General features: G+C 39.7%; 1 protein-coding gene across 3 annotated transcripts in view; it reads left to right on the top strand.

The window, feature by feature from the left end:
- SPATS2L (spermatogenesis associated serine rich 2 like) overlaps nucleotides 1–19,417 on the top strand; it is a 79,049-nt gene extending 59,632 nt beyond the window's left edge. For all 3 annotated transcript variants that reach the window (XM_041473428.1, XM_041473429.1, XM_041473430.1), the window contains exons 9-13: nucleotides 9,031–9,089; nucleotides 12,472–12,581; nucleotides 13,117–13,219; nucleotides 16,020–16,240; nucleotides 18,076–19,417. In XM_041473428.1, coding sequence (XP_041329362.1) covers nucleotides 9,031–9,089; nucleotides 12,472–12,581; nucleotides 13,117–13,219; nucleotides 16,020–16,240; nucleotides 18,076–18,471 — 889 coding nt within the window. In that variant the 3' untranslated portion in view covers nucleotides 18,472–19,417. The remainder of the gene's footprint in view (nucleotides 1–9,030; nucleotides 9,090–12,471; nucleotides 12,582–13,116; nucleotides 13,220–16,019; nucleotides 16,241–18,075) is intronic.
- The last annotated feature ends 4,258 nt before the right edge of the window (nucleotides 19,418–23,675 follow it).

Genomic DNA, 23,675 nt, shown 5'->3' with positions numbered 1-23,675 from the left:
ATGTAATATGCTGCTATTTAAAAAGTCACCTATCTGGTAAAATAGTGCATACCCTCCCACAATCTGAAAAACAGTGCTAGGGAGCAGATGTGCTGTGAACCCCTGTAAAAGCTTGGGGGGAAAGTGCAATGCTTACTTCAGTTTTGACTTTGTAGTACAATGGGGCAAATAACAATCCCAGAAAGATGTTTATTTAAAAACATTGCATTGGGCTCACTTCCTCTTTCTTGAAGAGCCTCACTGAAGTTTCTGGTAACTGGAGTAATTTCTCTGTGTGCTCAGAAGAAGTGATAACAGCTTGCATTTATTGCAACAGCAAGCTGTTGTACTCTTTTCATGCCAGAAGACTATAGCATTTTACAAGCCATGGGCTGGACCAGGCAGGGCACTTAGCCTCACAAGAAGTCTTTTGTAGTCTCATGTGGATTTTGCTCCTGCTGTGATCCAGCACTCTGGTCACCCCTGCTCTTGCTGGGCTTTCTGTGGCATTGCTTTCCCAAGGCTGTGAGAGCACTTGGCAAAGTGAGCTGAAGGGCAGTGTTCCTCAGGCTCACATGGGCCTGAAAGTTGGGAGAGGAGTCTTCTTGATAGTAGTTCTTGATCCAGTATTTGTCCTTGTTGCGTTCAGCTTTGCTGTATGGTTTTCAGGAATACCTTGGTGTCAGTGAGAACATGAGGGGCTTCCCTTACTACTTTGATATAAAATATATCAGAGTGTAGTCATGTCCCATGGTAGTGTAGGGCACAGAAAAGAAGGCTACCAAATAGTCCTTAAGTTGCAGGGGAAGGTTAAAAAAGCTAAATGAACTCTCCTCTCACTGGAGTGCACTCGAGACATTTGTTGCCAAGCTTAAAACCTGCATGCATTAGCTGTGTTCTCACTTCTTTTTCACCAAGAGACTGAATAACCACCTTTGGGATAAAAGGAGAGCCCCAAGAAATCTGAGTGAAATGTGTAGAGCACAAAAGGAGCCACAGTTCCCAGTAACACCTCTTGCCAGAAAATAATTTTCACATATTGGGCATTCATACAGTCATATGGAAAACTAAAAGGGAACATCTGCTACTTGCGCATATGGTCTGCTGCCAGCCACAAATAGTCTATAGAAAACAGTAAGAACCAGGTTTAATTACACTGCATGCAGAACTGAACCACATAAATTCAAGCATTTCTGCTCTTTTGTACATATTGCTATGTCCAGTGCTGTATAGAGAGCATGAAAATCAACACAACTGAGTTTTTGGAGTGAAGGAAAAGTAGTTGAAAGCTTTACTATAGGCTAGATAAAAAAATTATTTTGACATAGTGTTGGGAAGATGGAGTTTGGCAATACTGACAGTTGAAAAATATAATAAAATACATTCAGGGTAACAATTAGGAAGCATGTGCTGTATGTTTGGGGAAAATTAAGACGTTTTCATATTGTTTTCTAAGTAAAGCAGAGGAGTGGTTGAATGGGGGAAGAAGTAATCTAAAAAGAATTATCTCTGTTCTTGCATAGTTGTGTCTGTACTGACTCAGTGTGGGGTAGTGAGCAGTGCCAGTGCTCAGTTGCAGAACAGTGAGAACACAGTTGCCCCTTTCTGGGACCCCTACTTGGCAAACTGTAAAGATGATGGATTTCTGTCACCCCTAGCCCAGAATCAGTGGTACCAGATGAGAGCTGCCTGTTTGTGCTGTGGTTGTTTGGAGATGGGCAGATGGCTGGAAAGGCCAGGAATAGTATTGCATTGACCAGAGTTCTGTGCTGTTTTTCTCTCTGTTTCCAGGCAGTTCTTCTGAGGTTTCTGTCTGTCTGACAGCCAACCTTTGGTAGTCCTTATGCTTCTTAAGTCCAGTCAAATCCTCTTGCAGTTTGTTGTGATGTTTGCCCATCAGTCATGCGATCCAGTCCTTAACTTGTCAGCACAGAGAAGATAAAAATAATCTCCTTGCATTCTGGTTTCCTTGGCCCCACTGGGTTTTCAGGTACTTCCAAAAAGAAGTGCTTTGACCAAGGGCCCTGGGCTCTGGCCCTGCTGCCTGGGTGGTCTGGGAGAGCCTGATCCAGCAGCTCTGGCCCCAGGCTGGGTACCTGCCTGGAGAGCTGCAGCACTGGGAGAGGGGCTTGTGCTGGCACTCTTCTCAGGACCTCCAGCAGTCTGGGATTGCCCTTGCTGTGCACTAGTGGAGAGAACAGAGTTCTTGGAACTGGGGGGGAGTTATGTTTCAATGAGATACATAAGGCCCTCTTCCTACCCCTTTATCTTTTACAATTACTAACTTATCATGGTATTTTTTTAACAAGTTTGTGAAGCCAGATTAAAGAGGTGAGATTCAAAGGTGAATTACATTGTTTCTTAGCTGTTGTCCATATTTTATGGCGCTGTGTCTCCCCTCTTCCCTCTCAGTCATTCATAGGTGTGTTTGTCATCCTCAGTAAAACACAGAACACACAGGTTTTGAAGCTATGTAGGTATACTCTTGATTTTGTACGTGTCATTGAGGAGGAGACGTGACTATATCCTTTCTGATCTCACAGTTGTGAGGCTAATGACAACTCTAGCTTACTAAACACAAAAAGAGAATAATTATCATGAAAAATTTCAATTGACATTACACCAAAAAACCAGACCTTTCTTTGAGGCGACTTTCCAATGTGCTTTTGAGAAAGTAACTTCTTTTCTGTAGCAGGAGCTCAATAACTGTCTTGTCCTTGCTGTAGTGTGTTTAGGCTAAAATATTTAACCAGTAAGGTGTGCAGATACCTCAGGAATCAGATCAGAACTGAAACTCAGAAGAGGAAATAAATACTTTACACGTTTGTGTAAAAATGTGCGGGATGCTGACATGCCGTGGTGCAACTCATACTCACCGTTGTTAAAACTGCCAAATTGTGAGATGATGCCTTAATCTCTAAATGACTAAAATTTAGAAATGTGCTTTCAGGAAAAGGTTTTCCATGTCAGTTTTTAGCTTAAACAGGTTTTTGTGGTGAGGCAATAAATTTCTAATTGTTTGTAAAGAGATCTTAAAAGAATATTGCAAATAGGCCTTTAATTATGGTGCATTTACCAGATCACACTGTGCTGGCTGACTGCTAAAGAAAACAGTGTTAGTGAAGGTAGATAAAAAATTACACAAAATTAACTTGAATAACTAAAAGCCTTTGGGCATTTTCAGTTCTACTAGGTTGTGCTCTGCAGAGGGAAGAATTTCAGTGAATTGATTTATGCTGTCTTTTGTTTATCTTCTTATTGTCAGACTGTACTAGTGATCAGAATGAAAATTCATGTAATCTGGTTTGCTGTGTAATCATTGTGCATTTGCTGATATGGTAATCAAATAACCTTCAAGCATTGTGAACATTTAAATAATACTGAGCTAATACTGGAAGAATATAATCTACTGAAACATTGCAAAATATGTAATGTACCAGCTTGTCCTACAAGGTATTTTCTACTATATATATATATCCTATTAATATAAAGAAAACTAGAAGTATCATTTCTCCAATTACAAAATAGCATGGCTAGTCAGTAATCCTGTAACACTTATAATCACCTAGTACAGGTGATTGGGCTTTAAATTTACATTCTCATCACATTATTCTAGCTCCTTGTGCCAGAAGTTTGACAGGGACAGTTCTAGTTTTTGGATTGACGTGCAGGATTCTTTTGTGAAATACACAATTGGATTAGAGATTCTTATCAGTTGTCTTTCCGCACTGCCTGTGGGTCACGTGTGTTCATGCTAGAAGGGAAATATGTGCAAGACAAAAAGCATAATACATAGAGCAGAGCTTATCAGATCCATCTCATGAATTTGCATGTAACCTCAGCTCAAATACAGCAGAGACAGTAACAGCGGTAACATCCCTGAAACTTGCATGGGCTTGTCAGCAGCTTGTCAATCAGCACAGCTTCAAGGAGCTACTGGGGTCTGTTCCAAAGCGTTGACAAAGCAACATCACTGGAGTATGTTGTATTTTTGTTGATGCCTAAACTGTCAGACTCCAACAGTGTCTCACTACTCTAACTCCCTCATGAAAAAGGGTTCAAATTGTACCTCAGTGTTCAGCAGCTCTCCAGCTGAACCAGCCCCAGGAGGATGCCCAGGAAAGAACAGCTCTTCCCCCTTCCAGATGAAGAGCCCTGCTGCAGTTATTCACAATGCCATAGCCTACACTGTGTTCCTCAATCTCCAGAAGAACATTCTCAAAATGTGCACAAAGCTGGTTCAGGGGGCATAAAGCTTATTAAACGCCCCAAGGAGAAAATGGGCATTTTGAGAGGTTTAACAGGGTTATGAAAGGACTCATTTGAATTATGCTGAACCTCTATGCCGTGCAGCTGGGACTTACCTTTGAGAGCTGTGTCAGCATGTTTGCTTCCATGGCAGCTTGGCCTTTTTATTTCCTCATCTCTTCAAGCACAATAGGTTTGTCATAATGCCTAGAAGAGGCAGAAAGAAAGAGAAGATTCTGGTCATCTGAAAACCTTATGATTCTCATCAGTAAAGCTATAAATCAGCCAGCCTGGCAATCTGAAGCAGCTTTTCTCAAGAGGCACTAATAACTTCAATCATTTTAGTGGAATTTGGAGGTATTGCAGCTGACTGAAAATATCCTTTCTTTAGCACTGTGCAAATACTAGATTTCATGCTGTAAACTAGGGGAAGATTGTTTTGTTTCACTAATGTCAGAACAAATTCAGAATTTGTTCTGAGTACGAAACTGTGAAATGAGGCAGCTGTCAGCATAATTTGCCCCTATCATTGCTGTGCCAGCAGCTCACTGTAGTTTGGCATTTGCAGCTCTTTTGCCATGGTACACTGGTGTGAATCCTGCCAGCCTCTGTAGGGCCAAGGCATGAGTAGAGTTCATTTGACCAGGAATAGGCCACTTCTGGTTTTGCCTTCAAAATCCATTCAGCAAAATAATTCCTAGAGAGGTGCCGTCTCTCCTGCTGCATCTCATATCTGTACAGCACAAGCTCTGGCTGTGTCTCATTTGCATGTCCTCTGTCTTAAGCCTCTGCTTTGCCCTGCTCCCTCAACAAAATTGTCTCATTCCTGAGCCCCACTTCAAAATTTCACCTGGATATTAAGCTCAAACAGTGCTAAATCCTGTGCTCCAAACTGCACATACTCACCTGTGGTGAACAGTGATATGGTGCTGATAGCTCAAGTTTGGTACCCAGGTCCTAATCCTGAAAACATGAGGGGTAAGAAAAGGAAGAATCAGTCCTTTTAGGAGACAGGTGTGGTGAAGGGAGACAGAAAAGAAAGAGATAGTAATGTTACTCTGTTTTTTTCTATATCATGAGTCACAGAGATAAGGCTCACTTGATTCAGATCTGTCTTGAGTCTGATTGGGGAAGGGTGGAATTGAGTCCCAGTGTTTGGTCTGCTGCAGCAGGGGAACCCATGGACTGATGATTAGGGTATGGATTCAGAAGGTTCAAGAAAGAAGTAGTTCTGAGTTGTGTGTTTGTCACCAGAGTCTCAAATAGTATGTGGAAATATGTTCAGGTGTTGATATTGATATTCAAGGTAAGGAGAAGGCATGGCTTCAGCCATTCTTTTCAGATTTTTAGTGCTCAGAGTAATCAGAAAAAATTGACAGGATTATGAACTCTTCAGAACATCAGCTAAAGTAGTATGTTCACGATTTTAATCCTGGTTCCAAACAGCTATAGAAACCCCAAGAGAAACAAGATAACAGGAGAGCAAGAATTTACCAGAATGTTTTCCCTCAGGTGTCTTTAAATCTGAAATGCATTCTGTTCCTTGCACTGCTAGAGCTCAAATCTGATGATGTCTGATTGTGCAGAAAGTTCCTGTAGCACTCAGTATCCAGTTCTCCACAGCACACGAATGGCTGCAGACTGTGCACTGGAGTGTACCAACTTGATACAACATTTTAGTGCCACGTGACACTAAGAAGCATTAAAAGAAAATGCTTTCCTGGGAGGTATTGCTGTGCTGAGCTTTGAGCAGTTCTAAATAATGCTTTTGCTGTGGTCTAATCACAGTCACTGTATTAAAGCTGAGTAGGGCATTTTTCCAGAAAATGCATTAAAAATGGTAGAACTCCTAAGTTAAGGAGATGTTCAGTTTAAGTGACTGTCGGACCTTCGTGTGAAAACAGTGGGATATTAGCAGGAATGAGAGACAAGATTTGATCCATTGATTTTTCCACACTGCTTTTGTCCTTCCTCCTTCTATATGTTAGCATTAAGATTTCTCTCTGTATTTGTCATTTGTCTTTTTTTTTTCCCCCAGGCCAAGATTTTTTCCAGTTTTCTGTCTGTTGTTTTCATTTGTTTATAACTTTGATAAATTCTTGTTGGAGGCAGTATTGCTCTGTTTTGCATTTTCTGTTGCTGGCTGGCCTAGGACATTTCTAAAGAAACATTAACTTTCCCCATATATGACACATGGCAGTTTATGGTTTCCAAGCTGAGAAATGTGGCTGTACACTTCCAGATGAAAATTAATGTTCCTTTCCTTTAGCCAAGAGAGAGAGGGCATGTCCTCTACTGATATAAATTAGTACAGCTGCATTGTCTTCAGGGAAGGAAAAACTTTTCAAGATCTGTCTGTTAAAGAAACTTAGTTTCTGACGTGGACAAAGGCACCAAACAGTTTCTCTGTTGTATTATTCTTTAATTTTTTCCAATGTTAGTTTATAGCTAGAAAGGAAGTACTCAGGTGGTTGTTCTTAAATTCATCGGTCCTGTTCTCTACTGCTACAACATACAAACACTTTCCTAAAATGTTCGTCAGAGACCAAAATGAAACATTAGGAGAGGAAAACTGTCTAGTAACAGATAAGACATGACTATAAGATAAATACAGGAGTGCTATGGCCTTGTTTTCATTCTAGTATTAAAAGTGGTTTTATTTGGCATCAAAATAAAATGTTAGGGGCCACCACTTTACTAAGGATCTGTTGTTGGAGTGCAGAGAGGATAATCCTGGAAAGAGCTGCACTGAAACACTCTTCTGATGAGCTCTGCTGTTGTGACCTTGTTGCTTGAATGTTTTCCAGACAAAAGTTTGTTTATATAACCTGTGTGGTGCAGTAGGGAGACACTTTGATAACAGAGACAGAAAAAGTAAAAATCTGCAGGTTTTTTTTTTAATTTAAGAGAAAGTAGTAAAGATAACTAGATTCTCTTTGTGGAGGATAGAAATAGGTAAGAACTCGTTTCAGCCACCTGTTTTGAAAGTCAAGGAAGTTTATTAAACCATGTAGTTACAAAAGCTAATTGAAAATAGATTAATTCTGAGAAGCTATGACTGTTTAGATTAGCAAGCTGGAGTCATCACCTGCTTATTTGGCATTCAAGCTTAATGCTTAATGCCTGGAGAGTGTTGAGTGCCAACTGGAACAATCGTGTCCTTCCATTGTCACTACCTCTTAACTGATTTGCTCTACCGTAAAAAATCCCTGCTGTTTTATTTCCTCTGGTGGGTAGGTCACACTAAATTGATCTGGCAGGCTAAAACAATAATTTTAGTCTTGTTTCTGTGTATGAAACAAAAAAAATGTCTTACACTGCATTTGTGTTGTCTGGCTGCAACCTTTGCCATCAGCCAACCTGCTTCTGTCCCTCTTGTTGGCTACTGGGAGGCAGTGTAAAGGTCTGCTCCTCTCCGGGGGGTATGGTAGACTGGGAAAACTCAAAGACAGAAGACTGCCGAGTTCCTGTTGCAAACCTCCTGTGTGAGGTTGGTTGGAGGATTTCAAGGAAGGATGAATGGCACTTGAACGTGTTGTAGCTGGTGAATGTTTGGTTGTCAGCTGTGTGTTTGCCATTCCCCACACTGCCTGCTCACCAGTCTTTCCCTGTTTTAGTTAAGGACCTGTTAATATTTCTCTAAGTTTCTGTCTCTCTTTACTGCCTGCTGAACTCTGCAGGGTCTTCTCTTTCTTGCTAAGGATGTTCTAGACAAATGTTTTAGTTTTAAGTTTTCTATAACGTCTTCCTTCAGTAGAAGCCTGTTCACATGTAGAAGCCTGTTCACATGTAGAAGCCTGTTCAGTGTCTTCGCTGGGTCCAAAAGCTAATGTTTAAGGTTGATTTTACTAACAGGGTTGAGAGCTCCACTCTTCCCTTGAGTACGTGCCTAGGTGTACTCCTGGTGTTTGACCTACTTTTTGCAATTTCTCCCTCAACTGCTTGAATTTACTCACTTATGCAAACACAAACATTAACATTGGCGGTGTTTATTAAATGTGAACTTAAGAATAATTTAATGAGGGGAAAACAGAAGAGCACACTAGAGCACTGTTCCCTGGAGAGCATTCTGCAGAGATGTTACTCCCCTGGACAATGTCACTGCATTCATAATGGGACCAACTTAGCACATGTCCTGTCTGCTCTCAGCAGACCCACCTGATCAGTTGCACTCTGACAGCTTATAAGCATTGTCAGGGACTGCACACCAGGCATTTGTAAAAGGAGAGGCACACAATTCCTTTAGGAAGGCCAGGTAAAAGTGGAAAAGCTCCTTCCAGTCCTGGAGGGAATAGGGGGCAAGGAAGCTGACTTCTATTATGGAGATACTTTAGTGCTTATTTACATCACAAACCATTTTCTTGTTTACCTTGACATATTTTGCAAAAATACCTCTAAGGAAGAAAAGGAACTCATTCCAACCATCTTTAATTTTGTTTCATTCTTAGTTTTGTGCTGAGACCAAAGCTGTATTAATCTGGGTAGCAGCAATGGGCTATCTGGCTTAATTATCAAACAGACTGTTTAGTCATTTGAGAATTGCTGTGCTGAATGAGACGGATTTCCACATCTATGCAGATATGTGTGAAGACCAGTGAGATGTTTGTGGAAAGCAACACACTCATTATCACTGATTTTTTATAGCTGGCTTGCCTAGGTATTTCTTCAGCTTCAATTTTTTTAAGTCTTACTCATTTCAAAACTGCCCATTATTAATGTCTGAAGTCTGTTATAGCTTTTGATTTTGATGGAGTTCTAGCATGAATTCAGTAATTATTTTTTTTTCTTTTTTTTCTTTTTTAGCATCGTAGACAAAGAAGTGTCATTAATGGCAGAAATTGATAAAGTCAAAGAAGAAGCCAGTAAGTAAAAAAAATACACAGGGAATTTTTGGAATACTGTTTAAACAGTTGTTTTGTTTGGCAGAAAATAACACAATCCATAAATCTGGTTAGCAGCATTCCATCATCTTTCACTCTGCATGTGTAGTCAGATTAAGGCTTTGATGTGCTAGGGTAGTTTCTATGAGGATTGTGCATCAAAATTTCAGTATTATGAAATTAAGGTAAACCAGAAGGTGCTATGGTGTTAGATTTAAGTTACTTACTCCTTCAGCTTACTTATCGGAGCTTTTGATCACTCTTTTTTTCCCCCCTAATTTCTATGGTTATTCAATTACTTTGTTTCCATTTATCAGTCACTTTTTGCTTGCTTATATTACTTACATAAATTAGAATACTGGGATTAGGGAGTAGGTTATTGTGCTCCCTTGCATAGTTTTAAGGGATAGTGATTAAGCTTATGAATTAGAAAATTTTTTAAAAATCAAAAAACAGATCTTTACTGCAGTCTGTTTTCTTAATAATCTGTGGGAGTCAATCTGATTCCAGGCTTTCATGTTGTCTTTGGTTTTTGCATTTTCATGTGTATATATTCTGGTGGGGGCTGGGGGGAAGCAAGATGAGCCTCATATTAGGATAGCACAATATCTATGATACGATGCTTGTATATACCTCCAGGAAGTACAGGGGGACATGTTTCAGAAGAGAATGCTAAGCAAGAAATTGAAGAGTAACCAAAGCATTATTAGAATGATACTTTTCCTGGCAGATGAAAATGTCCTTGATATGATTGCATACAATCCTTTTATTGATTTGTGAATTTAAGGTCCTTCCGAGCAGTGTCACAAATACATTTAGCATTCTTGAATGCTTCATCTGCATTTAGAACTCACTTAGTTTACAAAAGTATAACAATTGAATTTTTGTTGAAAAAAAAGCTCTAAATTCTCTGTTGCTGTCCAAGTCTCTTGCAGTTATATATGTGTAGAAACTAGAAGGTACCAAGTTACGACAGCAAAGATTTGCAAAGTTTGTGGTTTGAATTTTATTTGCTAATTTTCTAGGAATACATGAAAGAGATGTGAATTTGCAGCTTTGTGTTATTCTGGGAAGCACTTGTGAAGGGATATATATCAGAAGTTTTTGGTTTTCTTTGGTTACCAGATACCAGGTAGCCATAATCAGCTACAGAACATGAACTCATCTCCGGGAAAACCAGTAGTAGCATTCCCACTGATCAGCAGATGCAGTTTTAAGCCCTAAATGCACAAACAAATCCACATTTTGGAAATCCACTGTCCAGGGTTGATGGTATTATAGGGCCCCTTCATTAATCTTGGCCAATTATAGGAATTTTTGTGGAAAGTAAACCTACTTCCTACCTACCAGCCTGCAGAGTGCTGCATTTGCACATGGTGTGTTCTGTTTCTGCTTTCCTGCCAGCTCCACGCACGGCAGTGGATGGCCCAGTACCTGTCTCCAGCAGTGTGAGTACTGCTGTCTCTCAAGGCTGCTGTAGCCTGTAAAATGCATTCAGAAACTTAGGCAGAAAGTTGTTACAGGACTGTAACATGCTAAGCAAGATTTAGAAATTATTATTTATTTTCATATCTCTTTGCTGCACTCAAGGACTGTTTTACAGTGGGTGATCTTATTCTTACTGTCAACACCAGGAAAAATTCCAAATATGATAATTTCAGGGTTTTTTTAAAACATGGGTATTTGGCTGGAATCTCATGGAAATAAATGCCAGTATGAGATGAGATCATATGGTCTGGGCAGTCACTTTAGCAAAGAGGATATTGATCTTGGGGAGGAACAATATTAGTATTACCTAGAATAAGCAGTAAAGCAGAATTATTGGACAAGGTAAGCACCTGGTAAACTGTTCATTTAATGTAATTAAATTTTCTCACTCTCATAGACCATATTCTAAAAAAATTGAACAGAAAAGATCAGCTGGGAAGATGGCAGCTTCTTAGCATAAGTAATAATGTAGGCACAGATTTACCAGCAGGGCTCAAGGAACTGTAGCCACCCTTTGCCTTCCCTGCCATGTGTGACACACACTCCTCTACAGTTGCACAGTTTGTTTGCTCCTACACAGCTGTACAGGTGCAGCTGGGTCTCCCTGTGCCTGCTGGGCCATATTGTACTCAGTGAAACATTGGAACAGATTTCCCAGAGGAGAGGAGATCATCATCCCTGGAAGCATTCAAGGTCAGGCTCTGAGCAACCCCATGTCTTGAAGATGATTGCAAGGGGTTGGACTAGAACCTTTAAAGGTCACTTCTGGCCCAAACTACTTACTGACTGTACAATGCTTTCAAAAGAAGGTGTTATCTGATTAAATAAGTGATAATGACTTGAGAAGCAAACTGTTTGTGAAATATCATTAATTCTCACCGTTAAAAATAGCATTAAAAAGTATAGGCTGGTTACATGACTTGTCAAGTGTGCTGGGGAAATTTGTGGCAAAAAGAAGGTAAAAGAAGCCAAAATCTGTACTGCTGTAATGGAGCCTGTGTCCTTAGGATAGTTTACATTAAATACCACTCCCCCTGACTGTATGTGTAAGTTCAAAACAAAAGATTATGATTGTTACTACTTTACATTCAGATGTTCTTCTCTCTCTGCCATACGTACTGATCCCACCATCCAATTAATCAGTTGTTGCTTTTTCTCTGAGTCACCATTTTGGTAATAGTTTGCATATATTTCCACCAAAATTATAATGTCATAATATCTTGTGTACAAATAGACCATTGCTTTGTGGTTTATGATTAATCTTTCCCTTTAAGAATATAATTACTCACCGCTTCCTTACATAGAATATACAAGACAGGCAGTAATGAATATTTAGTATTTTTTTCATAAAGACTGTTTGCCTTCAATGCTGCTTTACTGTTGAAATGGCAAATAGGTATATTCCAATTCCAAAATTGCGATGCCAGTGACTTTAACATAAACTGTATGTGAACAGGTTTTTTTCAGAGGAAGTGAAATTCCCATCAAATACAGCATGTCTTCAGAAACAGGCTGGTGACTCAATGTACTGCTTCTTTCCATGTCTCTGGAAGGCTCCCTGTTTTTATGCTTCAAAATAAAGCACTAGAAAACTCAAAGCAACATGTATTTGCCCCTTTTCATCTGAATGTTGGAGGATTGGTTTCACTTTGATTTTCTGACAGCTGTCCCATTTTTAGATCTTTTCAAAATCAGGCAGTTCAGTGAAAATATACTGATCAACTTAATGTGTGCAAATATCATATTGGAAGTCCAGTTGAAGTCAGTGGTCAGTGTTTGTCTCACAGGGGACGTACCATGTTAATGCCCAAAGACTAATAAATTACAGAGCAATTTACCTTCCTAGCATTAATGACTGATTGTTGGTATTTGGCAGTGGAAATCCTGACTGCTCGGCAGAAGAAAGCAGAGGAGCTGAAGAGACTGGCAGACCTAGCCAGTCAGATGGCTGAAGCACAACTCTCTGAACTCAGGGCTGAAATTAAGGTCAGGCATTCTCTTCTGCTTGGGTATTTTAGCCATTTGCAGAAATGCCAAGGAAGAGTTGTCACATTAACATGCCCAGGCTGTTTATTCCTGCTATGGGCCGAGGGGTAAATAGCCTTCCATAGGGAAAATGTAGCTTCTTAAAGCATTGCAGCACCTCTGAGCAGTGTACAGACGCTATCAGCGAAGTGTAAGCTATCCTCTCCTAAGTGTGGAAGTAAGGAGTTTTGTTTTTTGTGTATCATTTAAACTCAGCAAGTAAACCTGATAGCTTCAGGTTTAGTGATCAAATATACATTTTCTGCTGAAATGATCCACTTCCCAATTGTGGGAGTGATCCACCCATCACTGGGCTCTGAGATGTAATTTGGTGAAGATGGGAAAATACTTGTTTCTGCACAGAGATCTTGTGAACAGGGCATGGTCAAGAATTTATTGAGCCTTTAAGTGAACTTAAGTATTGATTGGTTATTTTACCATCCATACAGTCTTCTGCTCAGAATGTGAATTACTGTTAATATGTCTGTTTTTGCAGCACTTTGTGAGTGAGCGGAAATACGATGAAGAGCTGGGCAGGTCTGCCCGATTTTCCTGTGATACAGAGCAGCTGAAGACCCAGATTCAGCTCTGTGGAGAAAGTAAGTGCTGATGATCCCTCTCACTGAGTTTCTCAGAACATATCTGTTCAGCAGAGCTGACAGCACGTGTGCTGCCAGTGTGGGAGTGTGAAGCAAGCCCAGTATGAGTGGTGTCTGGATGCAGCAGGACTGCTGAACACGCACAAGTCAACAGTTTGCAACATGTTAGACTCACTGTGCCTGGGCTGTACACTCCATCTGCAGGTGCACAGTGCCATCTTTGTAAGACATTTCCAGGTGTTATTCAGATCAGTTGGAGTTTTCAATCTAAACAGGATCCCAACTCTAGGGAATACACAAATTCAGTAATTTATAAATAAATAGTAAATTGAAAGCTTGTGTGTGTGTGTATAATGTAATGGAACCAATTCATATATCTCCTGCTAAGAAGTATCTCCCCAGCTTTTTAACAGTATTCACTGGGTTTTTCAGAAGCCATCTAGAGTCCCAAATCATAGAATCAGTAAGGTTGGATTGATCCCACCTTGCTAGAACCTCCTTTTAGGTACTTGTAAAGAGCAGTAAGGTCTCCCCTCAGCCTCTTTTTCTCCAAGCTTCTGTTTCTAAATCATCTGCCCTTCTGCTTGGAAATTCAGGTTCACATTTTTTGCTTCAAGTATCATGTCCTTGTTACAAAATAGGACAATTTCTTGTCTCTGTCATGATTTTTTTTTCCCCTAAAACAAAGTAAATGATATAAGGTTTTGCCCAGTACGTTACCATGTCCTATGGTATTCCATTCAGGAGAAAACTGATAAAACAATTCTGAGCAAGTGCATCTTGGTAGAAGGAAAATAATAAATGTTTTCAAGTAGTTCCTAAAAGTAAAAAACAGAGAAAGTACTACACAGTCTGCCAATACAAGCTTCTGACTGCACAGCTAAAGAACTGACTGCTTGGAGGCGTAACCAGTTTAACTCATTAGACCGTAAGAATTGCTTTTGCAGAACACTTTGAAGTTCCATCTAACCCCACATCCTGTCTCTCAGTGAAACCAACCCAGGATGTTTCAGAGGAAGACATAAACTTCCCAGTAATGCATCTAATTGTTTACAGTCACCTCATAGACCCTAATACCCTGAAGCATAAGAGATTGAAAATTCCATAAAGATTACCTTGACAATATCACAGCTGCTATTGATACAACCATAGACTATTTTTTAAAACTCACTGAACTACTTTCCTAAATAACTTCCAGCTGCAGTTAATTCTGCAAGTTAATTATTTATACCTCATTTCATTAAGGCATTACATAAGCATAGTTTGATGCAGGCCTGTTTAAATCAGGTCAGTGAAGTCAGAAGAGCAGCTATTACCAGGGGAGCAGTGTCATCCTAGGAATGACTGATAGTGCACTGAGTGTCTGAAGAACTTTGCTCATACCGGCCCTCAGTGACCTTAGATGAGCAACTTGTGATGATTGGTGTCTTTGACAAGAGCTTTTCAGTGTAAAAGATGTTTCTCTTAGCATCATGTCTCAATGAGACCCATCCCCTGCTAGGAGCTGCAAATACCCCTCAAACAAGAGATTATACAAGGCCCGTAGCTGAGAACAGCCACTCTTAAGGGCTTTAACAAAAGCAACAACCAACCCACAGAACTTGTGGAAAGGAAGGAATGTTCTAGCATGAGGAGATCATAGACAGCATATACTCAAAATGAAGGACAGGAAGAAACAAAAATAATTGGGCTGACATATATCAGAACACCCAGTACCTTTCCTTGTACATCTTTTTTGTTAAAAATAAATTTTTATGATGAGCATCTGGGTTTTTATATGGGCTTCCATGTGCAGCAGTCTGTTTTAGATGAGAGAGAATTAATAGAATTCAGGGATGGTTGGCCTCACTGGACTCAGGAGACAAAATTCAGTTCAATGTGCAGATCGTTGCATTGTTTTTCTGAAGAGGACACCTAGTGGGAGAAGTAGCTGTTGGTGTAAGTGAGTAAGATCCTCAGAAAACCTAACAGATGATGCTTGGTTACTAAAATGATTCCTCATCTTATTTCTCTGTACTAGAAGTGAAAAAATGGAAATATCTCTTAGATAAAAACAAGAGGTGTCTCTCTGGAGTGAGCCTCAAATTTGTCATCTGTACCAGAAGGAAACAGAAAAATTCCATAATCAGAAAAATCAGGACAGCAAATTAAGATCAAGAATTTCATTGGCCTCAGAATTCTCTTCAAGACTGCTTGGGGGGATCATTTTGCAAAGGCAGCTTGAAGAAATGCAGAGAGGAATCAAGGATATTTTGGGTGCATTTCATATCCAAACATGACAGTGCTTAGTAAATTAGGTGATCTCAAAATACTGAGAAGAGTAGGAATACTGAGAGAGTAGGAATACACCGAGATGGGCAGTAGTGGTTCTTGATGGCGCATACTGCTGTGGTCTGCACAAAGTGGATTAGTGCATTGCATTCAGTTCCAGTTTTTTAGAGATACCCATGATACAGAAGAACCTTTTTTACCCATTTCCTTTAGAGCGGAATAAGTGAAGTTCTCTTGGATGCCAAAAGCCTGGCCTTCTGCCAGGCTCCTTCCAGTTTTAGTGCAGTGCCACCACATTGGCTCTTTTATCTCGAGAAGTGCTTTGCAGTGAGGTATACTTAGAGTTGTAGAACACTATAGCCTGATTCCAACCAAGTTACTTCAATAGTTAGCTTAAGTTAGCTTAATTCATTATTCAAAGTGAGATTGAAGCAATGCTTCCAAAATTAACTGTAAGCAGGGTAGGAATACAGCCTTCTGTTTAGATGTTGATCGTTTAACTGATAACACATAATCCCTTTTTTTACAGTTTCTCACCCAAAGAACAACTATTCCTCAAGAACACCATGTAGTTTACTGCTGTCTTCAATGACCTCACATGCAACAACTGGCAAGCAAAATACACACAACCGAAAGTCCTCTAGTAATGCCAAGAACTCTGATAATAAAACAGCCAGCAGTAAAGTACAAAGTTATCCTTCTTCCAATCCTACAGAATCTTCTTCTCAAGGAGTCCCAACAAATAAGCAGGTAAGATGTCAAATCAGCCATGAACTGAACTAAATTACTTCAAAACTTTCAGAAAAATACAGCATTGAAAGTTGTTAATACAAAATCAAATACTGGTTTGTGGTCTATATTTAATTAATAATTTTTGAAGATAGTAAGCATATATTTTCCAGCTTCATTTTCAAGTCAGTGTGAACATACAAAGTAGAAATAGCATATGAAAAAAGTAAGGATAGCTGTCTCTTTAGAAGCGTGTAGTGGCAGTAATAGAATGAAAGAGAAAACCCCTCCATTATAGCTAACTGCTCTGGAGGAGAAACATTTCGTCCTCGACAAATGGTCAGCTGATGTGCTGTTGAAGCACAATTATTAGATACACTTTGAAAGCAGAATCCTGCCAGGTTTAAAAGCATATTATTTCAGAAGTTCTATAATACAGGCTATAGTATTGTGCTATATTAGTAGCATTATTTTATATATATATGATACATATATGAATTAGATTTTGTTGTAATAGCACCTTAGAATGTCCCTGTACTATTGTTCTTAGGTAAAGCTGCCACTAAAGTTGGTCTGAACTTTGTCCCAGTAGAGATTTTAGGCTCAAGTAGATGCCTGGAGGGAAATGTAAGATGGTGCATAAAGTCAGTGCATGTGTGGAATCACCTGTTCTGTCAGGCATGCAAATAAAAGTAATTCAGCAACTTCCCAGTAAGAATCAAAGCATCCTCTGAGCAAAATATCACAATGAACATGTCTTCCACAATGAGGATTCTTCACTTGACTTCAGTGTACATATGACTGTGTTCTTGCTGCAGTCATACTGTAGTACTTGTACAATGCTTTACTAGGAAAGCAATAGTCATGATTTTAGGAAAGGTCAATATTAAGTTCTTCAGTACTTCTTAACTGCTCAGAGAATCACAGAGTATCCTGAGTCCCACTCCTGGCCCTGCACAAGACACCCCAAGAATCCCACCATATGCCTCAGAGCATTGTCCAACCACTTCTCGAGTTCTGTCAGGGTTGATGCTGTGACCCCTTCCCTGGAGAGCCTGTTCCAGTGTGCAGCCACCCTCTGGATAAAGAACTTCTCCCTGATACACAACCTAAACCTCCCCTGACCCAACTTCATGCCATTCCCTCTGGTCCTGTCACTGGTCACCAGCAAGAAGAGATCAGTGCCTGCCCCTCCTCTTCCCCTCACGAGGAAGTTGTGACTGCAGTGAGGTCTCCTCCGGGCTGAACAGACCAAGTGACCTCAGCCACTCCTCACACGGCTTCTCCTCAAGGCCCTTCACTACCTTCCTGGCCCTCCTTTGGACACTGTCTAACAGTTTCATGTCTTTCCTGTATCATGGCACCCAAAACTGCCTCCACCACTTGAGGTGAGGCTGCCCCAGTGCAGCGCAGAGCGGGACAATCTCCTCCCTGGCCTGGCTGGCGATGCTGGGCCTGATGCCCCCCAGGACACGCTTGGCCCTCCTGGCTGCCAAGGCACTGCTGATTCATAATTTAACTTGTCTTGACCAGAACCTGCAGATCCCTTTTCTCAACAACTAGTGTTGAGATGTCTAGAATTTCATCCCCTTTTCTGTATTCTCTTGAATCATGGCAGATTTTAATTTGGCATCAGTGATGAACCTGCCATCTGTATCTCCAGGCTAATTCAAATGTAGTGTGGTACTCATAGTTCTGGTTTCAGATATAAAGAGACTCTGGTAACCATCGAAACTTTTTAGTTTCCCTCTCCTGTTCCCTCCTGACAGTAACACTGTTAATTTTGACTGCTGTGTCTCTTGGCTTGTTGGAAGGATTCAGACAACCTAACAGTTATCTGATTTCTTTCTGGGTAGAATGGGCCTTCTAGCCAGAGACGGAGATTCAACCCACAGCACCAAAACATGCGGCTCAATGGATCTCATAAGTCACAAGGTGCCAGTAATGAGGCAGATCAAAATACCAAGAGTGGTTCCAAGCCTGAACACAGAAGACAGCAGCATAACAACTTTCGATCTAAAAATAAAGGAGCTATGAAAAATCAAGAGCAGTCCACAACTGCAAGGACCACAGAGAATCCGACGCATTCGGAGAAGTCCCGACGGAAGCAACACACGCCGGACGCCGCAGAGCACAGGCCTTTCCAAGGCAGTGTTGGCAGGGTGTCACAATGCAATTTATGTCCTGCAAGGATGGAGGTCTCTGCTGATGCCACTGTTCTTTCAGTGCCAGCTGTGACTTTGGTGGCTTAAAATGTCACAGTGATGGCAGGCAGAGAAATTCAATCTCTTCATTTTAGTTTGTTGCTCGAAAAGCTTAATGGTGAAGAAAAGTCAGAACATAGTCTTTTAAATCTTTTGCTGCTTAAAACTTGTTGGTATCTTTATTACTACTAATTATCAAAATTAAATCATACTTTCAAGGCTTTCCCCAATATGTTCGCATTTATTTTGTCATGACTGTATGGAATCTTACCAAAGCAGCATTTACTTCTTAGAGAAATGAAATCTAGATTGGAAAGATAAATTGGTAATTAAATTAATAATAGCAAAAACCTGTTGTAGATACGTGGTTATACCAGTCAACCTTATTATTTCATAGAGCAACCTGTGTTAGAAGGATCCCAGGAAGTCTGTATGCTATGGTCTGCGATGACATCAAATAATCTCGTAGAATTTTTCAGCCAATCTCTATACACTTCTTTCTTTCTGTGCGTGTATACATGTACATGCATGCACACTGTATACACAGAGAGTATTGTTCTATACAAGAAGAGTTGAAAAAGCAGTTCATTTGATTTTAGCTTATTATTCCATAATCTGAGATCTTTAAATTCAAGTATAAATTGTATTAAATGTATTACATACTGGTATTTTTCATGGACAAACTATTTTTATGAGGCTGAGGAAATACGCTCATTTAAGTTTGGAATGTACATAGTAATGGCTATTCAGATGCACAGCCCTGTTCTCCATCCTTATCAGCCACTTTTCTATGACTAGTTGGATTTATTTTTTGCATATGAAAAGTTGCAGGTCTTCTAGACTTGAATTCAAATTATTTTTCTATATTTTTGCTGTAGGAACCATCTGTCCATAACAAGAGCTATGACTAATAAATTACTTAGTCTTTATGTTCTGAGTCTGTAATTCAGAAAACCTGTTTCTTCCAAATAATTAAAATCTTCTTTCTAAAATACTCTGGTGTTTGCTGCTTTGCAGTGCCTAACCTTGTGCTCTTACTCAAATTGTATTTGCGTAGTGGAACTGGTATCAGTGGGAGGCTTTCAGCTGAGTTTGGACTGGACTAGGCTTTTGCTTCTAGCTTGATTCTAATGCCACAGCGCACCAAACAGCCTTGCCATGAGAGCCCCCTCCATGCTGAGCACATTTTTCAGGAAGTTACTGTTTAACATCGTAAGGTGTCAGAATCCAGAGGTGGTGTCAAGTGACCTGTTGGCCTAAGTGTCAGAATGAGAAAGGTGTAAAGGTCAGTAAGAGCAGGAGGACACTTAAGTAGCTTTAAAAGTTTACACCTAGGTGATTGTTCACTATTGCTTTTTACCAATTTCCTCTGCCTGATTTCTGTTCTCCGACTACACTTCTTTAGTACTGACTGGATATTCCCCTCTGGGGCCCTTGAAAAATAATCTCCAAGGGAAGAGCAAAGTGCATTCCCTAATTTTTATTTTTCTTTATATGCATATACAGTGTCCCACATGTGAATATTGGTAAACCTCACTTTAAAAGGCCAGTAACTCATCGTCATCTGGAAGAGTGGTGAAAGAAAAATAAACATGTAGGTAGACATTGGCTTTCTTAGCACTGCAAGCACTGCTATTATCCTAGTTAATTACTTACCACACTTCTAAGATTAATGTTTTGGAGTAGATGGAACTGAAATCCCAGAATCTCTGTTGTGCATACCCATCAGATAGGTAGCTTTTCAAAATTTATCTGCTGTCTTACAGTTTCACTGTAACTTCTGTCTAAGGGATTTATTTGCAAATTCCATGCAGATACTGCGCAGGAACTTCTTACATTATCTAAGTTGTGATATGCGTCTCTTCTTGTAATCCTTCCTAAAAAAAAAGGAAATCTAACTTACCTGTAATAACATTTATTCATTCCTTATAGCTTCTACACTTGATTATTGCATTATTGAAAGTTACTTTATTCCTTAAGTCAGTTTCTCCCAAGTGACCTTCTGCAGATAAATAAAATCTGTAACATAAGTCATAACTCAGCACAACAGGACCACCTTGTGCTTAGTGTGTGTGACAGAGCCAGGACTAACAGGTGAGACATGGCATTTCTCTTTTCTCTGATAATGTAAAGACATCTTTTTTGTTAAAGAGCTGTGCATGGGCTTGGTTAGGCTGTAGAGAGGGCTGCTTGTGGGAATGCTGCAGTTTTAGCACACCAAGTTTTGTCTAGTATCTGTACTCAATTGGGAAGGTTATTCCAATGCACATTTTAACCACATTATATGTCTGTGCTCTGGAACTGTCAGAATCTTCATCTTTCATTTCATGTGTGTCTGTATACTTGGAATTATATCTGCCAATTTCATGGTAGTTACAAGTAGCCAAAAGCTCTTGGGCATGTCTTCAACAAAACTCTGTTTGTATCTTCTCATTGTAGAGACAACTACCTGCAATTCTCCTTTTAAAGGGACTTGTTGAGGGCCAGTGAAGGAATTTATGGCAGGGTAAGGCTTCCCTTCCAGGCCAGTCCTCTTATAAAAAGTCCCCTCAATTAGCAAAGCAAATACAGCTGTTTGGCCTCACTGAAACACAAACATGGAATTCCCACTGCACTTTGTGCTCTACCAGAAGTGGAAACACATCGTAAAGGGGCAGTATTTTAAAGCAGGTTGAGTCTATTTATCTTTTGTGTAAGATGAAATTCAGAGTAAGGGCAGAACCCAGCAAAATAAAGATCCACATACATACAGGTGGAAAACTAAAAAGTGAAGGTAACTTAATGCAGTCAGGCTCTTTGGAAAACTTACATTAACCATGCTTGGGAAAAAAGAAAAGATAAAAAACCCAACACTTAATGTTCTTGAAAATGTCTCCTTAAAAAAAAAATTCTGGAATTGGAATAACTTGCTGAACATTTCTTTTTTAACATGATCTCTGCTATAATGATATATCATTTTGCAAAGATTTAAAGTAAACCATTGCCACACCACTTGACAGTGCATCTAGTTCCAGTCACCATGAAAGTGAATGCTATCCATCTATCATAAAATGCTTCAATACCACTCTTAACAGTTAATCAAAAGTGAACAAGATTCTATGATATAAAAAACGTGCTGGAAGTACCTACTTAGGTAAGTTAAAAGGCCATGTTAGCTCCCCATCCGATTGAAAATAAATAAAATCAAGTCCTTCTTTCTTTATCTTCTTCACCACAGCCACTTTCTCATTTCATCTACTGAAATTCAAGGGGGTTGTTTTTTATTCTTTTAACCACAAGCTAGTATGTCCACGACAAAGAGAAGACTCATTAATGCTGCTGTAATGCAAATGGCACAAATGTTACTTGAAAAATACTGTACTACCAAAATAATTAAGTAAACACTGAGGTAGTACAAACTCAAAGTCCTGTAGGAATGTTCCAATGCTTTTTCTTATATGTCTTTTCTCACTTAAATTATATTCTCTGATTCTGTGTTTATAGAAGCTTTCTAAATTCTCAAGTTGAAAGAAATCAGCTTTAGACAGCCTTGTAAAACAATTTTAAGGTGCATGGTAAAGTGCTCAGACATTGAATAAATAGTAGAAATCACACAGAAGTATTAAAAACTGCTTTTCAGTCAGATTATTATGAAAACCAAATTTCACAAACTTAGTCTCAATGAATTGCATGTTCAAAGAATACTAGAGTACATTATGTTAGTATCCTTCCATAATTTCTGCTTTGTCCTTTGTTCAGTGAAACTTTTTTTGTTGAGATGGGAAGAGCCTTGGGATTATTGATCTTCATATTTATTTTTAAAGAAAAAACACTAGCTTAAATAATCTAAAGGTCAGCTGGTCTTCCATATACACACCAATAGCAGAAAATTATAGTGCTCTACACCTTTATAGTCACTACTGTTCATGGCAAAATGTCTCATTAAAAACACGTTAACACAGAAAAATTTGGGGCTTTTTACTTGTGCAAATTATGTTTCAAGTCCTTATGGTTGGGAGCAAAACCTGAAAATGTGATGGCTTTAAATGATCTAGCAAATAAAACATTTAAAGAACACTTCTGTAATTCTAATAGTCTCAGGAATTTTAAGAACTTGCTTTTTGGCAGTGTTCTCAAAGACAGCTGTATTTACTGTGCTGGAGAAGCAAAAGTAGTCATAAAAACAGCAGAAAAAACCCCAGCACCCAACTCTAAGCAAGGGGACAAAACAAAGCCAGGTTTTGTTCACTGATTTAAACAGCTAAAAGGGCTCTTGAAAATCAACGATCCAAACTTGCCTTTCCTCTGCTGATAGAAACATACAGCAGCTCTTTGTTTCAGTATCGTTACTCAACATTTGCCCTCCTCCAGCCTGCACGGGGAGGGGGAAGGAAGGAGACATTTTCTTTAAGCCACGGCACTTCGACCTCAACTTCTGTGCTTTGCTGAACACAAGTTGAGGTTGTGCCCTCCTGATCTGAAAGGACCTGCAGAAGGACATGGAGGGCCAGGTGTAACTCAGACCTTGCAGCCCCAGAAAAGCCATCCTCTAGCAGTGTGACACAAAATGCCACAGCTGCACCAGCCTCGCCCCGGTGGCAGATCACACCACGGTATTGCGTGTGTCTATAAATGTGTGTCTCTCCAGAAAGAGCAGCCTTTTTACTCACACAGCACGCTTCTTCCCTTCCTGTATTTCTGAATTTTCTCTCAGTGTACAAGCACAGGTGATCCCATGCATTGCTAGTAAGAGCAAAAATGGTGATTTACCCTCACCATAAATGCCAGTAAGTGCATTCAACTTCTGATGTCTCTGCAGCACACATATGTTGTACATTTGTGGCAAACTTCTGTCTAATAAAAGCTACTTACTTTTATCTATTCTTCCCCCTTCCCCCTGTAAAGGTACAAATTGAGGCTCACTGTAGTTAAAGTTGACAAAGAGGTTTTCTTTTATACTGTGCAAGTACTCACTTTACAGTACAGCACAACAGAAATACAAATGGGAGTTACTGGAATGTTAAGCTGCACATGCTTGAGCGATTTTTTTAATCCATTTTTCTTCCTCCCTTCCCAACATCTAAAAAATAACTAGATATAAAGCAGAAAACACATATTTCAATGCTCTCTTAAAACAATTTCTTCCTGTGCTTTTCATTATCTTTTTCATCACAATTTTCTACCTAATCTTGAATAAAGGATCATAGGAGATAATCACCTCCTCTTCAACCATATAATGTAGAGCCGTCCAGTCTATCAGACTGCATCAAACA

This window comes from Pyrgilauda ruficollis, unplaced genomic scaffold (genome assembly GCF_017590135.1).
Source record: "Pyrgilauda ruficollis isolate IOZ18807 unplaced genomic scaffold, ASM1759013v1 scaffold3, whole genome shotgun sequence".
Classification (NCBI taxonomy): domain Eukaryota; kingdom Metazoa; phylum Chordata; class Aves; order Passeriformes; family Passeridae; genus Pyrgilauda; species Pyrgilauda ruficollis.
The sequence above is the reverse complement of the archived record's forward strand: the minus strand, read 5'-3'. Positions and strand labels throughout refer to the sequence as shown.